This window comes from Cherax quadricarinatus, chromosome 17 (genome assembly GCF_038502225.1).
Source record: "Cherax quadricarinatus isolate ZL_2023a chromosome 17, ASM3850222v1, whole genome shotgun sequence".
Lineage (NCBI taxonomy): Eukaryota > Metazoa > Arthropoda > Malacostraca > Decapoda > Parastacidae > Cherax > Cherax quadricarinatus.
This window is the reverse complement of record NC_091308.1, coordinates 20,469,200-20,475,895: the sequence shown is the minus strand read 5'-3', so window position 1 is coordinate 20,475,895 and position 6,696 is coordinate 20,469,200. Positions and strand designations below refer to the sequence as shown.

The window sequence follows — 6,696 nt, the reverse complement described above, 5'->3', positions numbered from 1 at the left end:
AGTGCGCTCTTTTTCAGTTTGATTTTCCAAATGAGAATCCAATAAGCCTTTTTTCTGTGCACGAAATACACTGGCTAAAATGCAGCTCCTGTGAGTGGTGCTGTTTTCATGTTCCTCGAAACGCTTGGAATTTTTCCAGTCATTGAACCCCTGTGTGAAGGTATTTTCTTAGGTAGAAAATAGCTTGCATGCTGAACAGTACACTTTTCCTGAGCTTTCAGAGTATACCATCCATGATCTTTTCACAGTTTCTGAATTTGCAAGCTTCCTATAAAACATAGATGACTTTAAACAACGACGACTTCCATCATCATAAATCCTTGCTGATTTCCTAAAGTCAATGTTCAGAGTTTGACTGAAGTTTTCTGCAATGAAAGCATTACGTAGAGAATCTGGGATTACATTTGGCCATGAGGCAGGATCTTTTAAGACAAATCCTGTGGATGAAATGTCCGTTGAGACATTGAGAGGAGACACAAGAGAAGTAGATGCTGGCTGAGAAATAATGGAGGGAGGGCTTCCTGTATGATCTGACGTATCTGCAGATTCAACTGTACTGGTAACATCAGAAACTGTTTTCGTGAGCATGTCTGTGATCTTTCTGCAGCTTCCTACATCTTTCTTTTTCTGTTCTTCTTCTTGAATTTTCTTCTTTCTTTTCTGTGACCCATTCGCATAAGAACGTCCAACATCACGTTCACGAGATGCCATAATGAGGATGTATCACTGTCTGTAATCATGCAAATACAAATTTTTCATTATCAATTATTATTAATTTTTTAATTATTAAAAAAAAAATTCTGTCAATTGGGGGGATATGGCCCTTGTAGCCCCCTTTCCTCTGACTGCGCATCTAAAAATTCAAAACGTTACCAGAAAGGAGTCATATACAGAACTTTTACCATAGATTAGGTTAGTGATTTGGGCCACGAATATTTTCCTAATTCATCCTCCTTGATCTCCAATTTACTTAAACAGAAATCATACTGAGTCCAAGAACAATGCACAATGGTATTTACATTATCATTTTCATAACTAAACTAATCATTATGTTTTGCATGATATATGGCCTACCACCATAGATAAGGACATGAGAATTAAAGAATGCAGGGACAATTTTCAGTTTCACCCAACCAACGATTTTCTGATGTGGCTTATGTGTTTCTGGGGAAATATGTAGTAAATTAATTGATGTTCTACATCACTTCCGTCGCAACTTGAAAACTAAGCATTTGCGACGGAAGTGATGTAGAACATCAATCAATTGAGATCTGTTATTGAAATGATAAAGACTTAAAGACAGGACAAAGTGCTTTTAAAACCTACAAACGGAAGCCAGTTTGCGTTTTTAGGTTTTTCTTTATAGTATTTTTACCAAAAATGCGTCTTTACTGGTCCATGCGTCTTTACTGGTCAAGTAACCCTATCAGGTACCTCCCTTAACATTTAGAGGCGAAAACAAACATTTATCCATACACATCAATGTCTATCAACAACACTTCAGTTAATTTGTCACAGTACAAGTCTAGATAATGTGTAATTACTACAGAAAATTGGAGAGGAATCTCCCATACTCACCCATTAGCGGGAAAACACAGCTGTTCTGGTGTAAACAAAGGCGTGTTGAGTGTTGCCATCTATGGTTAGGTTTATTTATTTTTATTTTATTTTATTTAATTATTTATTTTTGTTTTGTTTAATTTTTAAAAATCAATTTTACTCTCCAAACACTGGAACTTTATAAGTAGGGACCCCTTTGCACTTGCATCATGTGCGCAGTCTTGGATGAGCCCCTGAACCCCTTAGACCGCGGGGCCCCCAAATGCGCGGGGCCCTAGGCAAATGCCTCGTTTGCCTATGCGGTAATCCGGTGTCCCCTGTGTGTGTGTGTGTGTGTGCTCTGTGGATTTGAGCCATGATGTCCTCTCTTGAGCAGCTCTACCAGCAGCTAAAGACCTGATTAGCAGGTATAGGATAGCAATAGAGATAATTAGGAAGAAGGTTAGGAACCCTGTGATATGGGGCATTTTGCCCAGGAGAGGAGTTGGAAATGAATGGTTGTCCAGGGCAATTGGTGTCAATTGTTGGCTAGACAAACACTGTAAGGAAAATGCAGTAACATTCATAGACAACTGGGACCTCTTCTATGGCAGAAAAGACATTTATGCCAGGGATGGGGTTCACTTATCTAGGTTTGGGGTGGGAGCACTGGCCAACAGTGGAGGAAGCTGTTAGGTCTTTAAACTAGAAATAGATAGTGGTATGGATTTTTGTGGAAAATCAATGAATTCTGAGTGTAGCGATAGTGTGAGTTTTAGGAAAACCAGTTATAGGCAGAATGAGGTAGAGTTACTGGTGAATATAGGAAAGCCAGTGACATTAGGTGACAAGGAGAGTAACAGGCATAGTGGAGGAACAGAAATCAGCAGGAAGAGAAAAAAGAAGGGAGGTTTTCTGAAAATATATTATACTAATCGTCGTAGTGCGAGAAATAAGATGGACGAATTGAGATTAGTTGCAAGTGCTGGTAACATTGATGTTTTTACCATAATTGAGACGTGGTTTAATATGAAAAATAGGGACATGCCTGCTGAATGTCATATTCAGGGTTTTAAATTGTTCCAAGTAGACAGAAGTATTGGGAAGGGGGGTGGGGTGACACTCTATGTCCGAGATCGTTTAAACTGTTGCATAAAAACGGGTATAAAATCTGAATCACATACTGAGTCTGTTTGGGTGGAATCTTGAATACTGGAACCCAATAGGACTGATGATGATCAAGATTTTGACAGTCTGGTGAAGGGTGTGTGGGGACACACTGGGCAATCCACTGGTAAAAAAGTTAAGATCTCCAATTGAGAGTTGATTTGTGAAGACATTAAGTATTGAACTTGGGTTTGCAGGTTGGCAACCGGATACTGCGGTAAGCCTACTGGCCCATACTACGAACAAAAATATTCGGGTGTAGGTGTGGGTGACAGCAGTGTTTGTATGTGGCGGGTGTGGGTGACAGCAGTGTTTGTATGTGGCGGGTGTGGGTGACAGCAGTGTTTGTATGTGGCGGGTGTGGGTGACAGCAGTGTTTGTATGTGGCGGGTGTGGGTGACAGCAGTGTTTGTATGTGGCGGGTGTGGGTGACAGTAGCGTTTGTATGTGGCGGGTGTGGGTGGCAGCAGTGTTTGTATGTGGCTGGTGTGGGTGACAGCAGTGTTTGTATGTGGCGGGTGTGGGTGACAGTAGCGTTTGTATGTGGCGGGTGTGGGTGGCAGCAGTGTTTGTATGTGGCTGATGTGGGTGGCAGCAGTGTTTGTATGTGGCTGATGTGGGTGACAGTAGCGTTTGTATGTGGCGGGTGTGGGTGGCAGCAGTGTTTGTATGTGGCTGGTGTGGGTGACAGCAGTGTTTGTATGTGGCGGGTGTGGGTGACAGCAGTGTTTGTATGTGGCTGGTGTGGGTGACAGCAGTGTTTGTATGTGGCGGGTGTGGGTGAGGGTAGAGAGCCACCAGTGGGTGCAGCTCCCGCGCAGTGAGGCTCCTCCTCCCTGCGTCCCGCCACTGCGCACCCCACGTGCTCCAGCTGTCACTGTCGCCCCGCGCGCGGGAACACGCACCTCGCCTGCCCACTCTGTCTCTTTATGTATTTCAGTGCCCGTCTGAGTGACCCATACACCATGATAATGAACCCAGGAATTAGTGAGGATATTGTTATCAAAGAGGAGGTGGTCTGCGATACCTGCGAAACTGGTAAGTAGGAAAATTGATCCATTTTTGTTTTTGGGAGACAAGGTACGCCGTAGATGCCAACACGTGGGGCAAGCCATTACTTCTCCGTGTCCCTGCTTGATACGCAGTTGTCAGTCATATGGCGACATCTCATTCAGACAACCCAGCATGCTATGTGCCATATAGCTGTTCAGCTAAGATAGTGTTTTGGAGGAGCGAGAATTCGTCTGTCAACATGTCAAAAGTACGCGGGCTTTATCCCACACTCCCTCGGACGTCACCAGTTCAAAGGCGCCAGTCATCTTAATTGCCAGAGTAATAGCTGATTTTAGTGCCTAGTGTCGCGAGTTTTGCGACCGGATGAATGAACAGTTGTATGCGAAATGGTAAAAAAAAAGTGTTTTTTAAATTGAACGGCTTGACAACTTGACCAGCGCACCTTACCTCGTATCCCCCATTGTCTATCTGGGGGTGAGGGAGGTGGGGTTTCTGTCTTGGGATGTGGGTCCCAGGGTGAGGGTTGTCTACAGAGTTTAGATATAAAGAGGTCGATGCCTGGTGTCTTGGGAGAGGTGGATGTTTGAACTCAGTTTTTTTTTCCTTGTGGCAGGGGATGAGAGGGTATGTTTGGGGTCTTCAAGGGAGGATGGTTCACTTGGGATGGGGAGTATGTCTGGGTATTATTGTGTTGGGGAGGGGGGGGGGTCTTAGGCGGGGTAATGGGGGGTTTGGGTGATCTGGGATGGGGGTTGTGGAGTGAAGGACGCACGTGTTCCTCACTACACATCCGCGTTAAAATCTAAACTTTTTCTCCTTCGCCTTCCACTTGAAATTCCCCCTTCTTTTTTAATTTTTTTGAACCATCCTAAATATCGGTTGGGACAACAGAGTGAGAATGTGGACGTACAGGGCTGTGCATAGTATGAGAATCATATGAGCGTCTGGGAGGTGTTGGCAACTGTGTTCCCGAGGGTCGAGATGACAGTTGTTCGCTAGAGGTGGACGTAAACACGACAGGCATAAACACCTTATATACTCCTCACTTAACCTAGTCACCATTTGTTTAGAGTACTCGACGTTTCCTGGTGGTCTTGAACAGACTTGTAGGTTGTAGGCAGTAGACAATTATTCAGATGTGGTGGTAGTGCTTCAGATGATTGATGAGAGGATGAACCGAGATGCACGTCTATTTGCATTACACAACCCTGGGACCTGTGGTGTTCTCTTAACACGAGTCTACCTCCGTGCAAATGACCTCACACTTATTCGCTGTCTTGTTATTTATACATTAGAAATAGGTGTATAAGGATTTACTGCATGTAAAATTGTGTAAATGTATGAGTTATCGCAGTGCTGGTTCCAGCCATGCAAGATCAGGACATGCCTTCAAAACACATCTCTTAAACATGACTAAATTGGATTCTCCACGTCGTTCCATCGTGCAATAGCTCACATTTTCTGGCCACTGTCAGCTCAATTTTTTTATATAATGTATACATACCTAACTTGGCTGGGGATCAAACCCCGCGATATTTAACCAACCTCCTTGGACGCTGGGTAAATTTCTCGACGTCTTTGTCCATTAGGCCTAGATAAGATAAAAGATTTCCTTCGGATTTTTAACTCCGGAGGGTTAGCCACCCAGGATAACCCAAGAAAGTCAGTGCGTCATCGAGGACTGTCTAACTTATTTCCATTGGGGTTCTCAAGCTTGTCCCCCAGGATGCGACCCACACCAGTCGACTAGCACCCAGGTACCTATTTGCTGCTAGGTGAACATGACAACAGGTGTAAGGAAACGCGTCGAAATGTTTCCACTCCGCCAGGAATCGAAACCGGGCCCTCCGTGTGTAAAGCGAGAGCTTTAGCTAGCAGGTCACCTAGTAAATAAAGGTGTCGAGAAATTTGCCTAGCGTCTCGGGAGGCTGGTTAAATATCGCGGGTTCGATCCCCATCTAGTCGCAGTATTGTTATTGCTTGTAATTACTTTAAACATATATAAGGCAGAATTTAACCTGATACAATTTACATTGATGAGTTTGGTAGGGTATGTAAAAGAAGAAAATTAAAAGTGAACATAGGAAAGAGTAAGGTGATGAGGATAACAACAACAAAAAGGGTAACGGAAGACTGGATATCAGATTGGAGGGAGAGAGTATGGAGGAGGAGGAGGTGAATGTATTCAGATATTTGGAAGTGGACGTGTCACCAGATGAGTGTATGAAAGATGAGGTGAATCATAGTATTGATGAGGGGAAGAAGGTGAGTGGTGCACTGAGGAGTCTGAGACAAAAAACCTTGTCCATGAAAGCAAAGAGGGGAATGTATGAAAGTATAGCTATACCAACGCTCTTGTATGGGTGTGAGGCATGAGTGATGAATGCTGCAACAATGAGAAGGCTGGAGGCAGTGGAGATGTCATGTCTGAGGGCAACGTGTGGTGTGAATATAATGCAGAGAATCCGTAGTTTGAAAGGTTGGAGGTACCTGGAGGTTACCTGGAGGTTATTCCGGGGATCAACGCCCCCGCGGCCCGGTCCATGACCAGGCCTCCCGATGGATCAGGGCCTGATCAACTAGGCTGTTACTGCTGGCCGCACGCAGTCCGACGTACGAGCCACAGCCCGGCTGATCCGGCACTGACTTTAGGTATCTGTCCGGCTCTCTCTTGAAGGCAGCCAGGGGTTTATTGGCAATTCTCCTAATGCTTGATGGGAGGCTGTTGAACAGTTTTGGGCCCCGGACACTTATGGTGTTTTCTCTTAGTGTACCAATGGCGCCCCTACTTTTTATTGGCGGCATTTTGCATCGCCTGCCCAGTCTTTTACTTTCGTAGGGAGTGATTTCTGTGTGCAGATTTGGGACCATTCCTTCCAAGATTTTCCAAGTGTAGATTATGATATATCTCTCCCTCCTGCGTTCCAACGAGTACAAGTCAAGTGCTTCCAAGCGTTCCCAGTAGTTAAGGTGCTT

General features: G+C 44.5%; 1 protein-coding gene across 1 annotated transcript in view; it reads left to right on the top strand.

The window, feature by feature from the left end:
- Positions 1-3,573: 3,573 nt before the first annotated feature.
- The window catches only part of LOC128686451 (homeobox protein TGIF2), a gene marked incomplete in the record, with an annotated part of 129,323 nt that continues 126,200 nt past the window's right edge, over positions 3,574-6,696 (top strand). Inside the window, 1 exon segment of the mRNA XM_053773380.2 lies at positions 3,574-3,744. Coding sequence (XP_053629355.2) covers positions 3,636-3,744 — 109 coding nt within the window.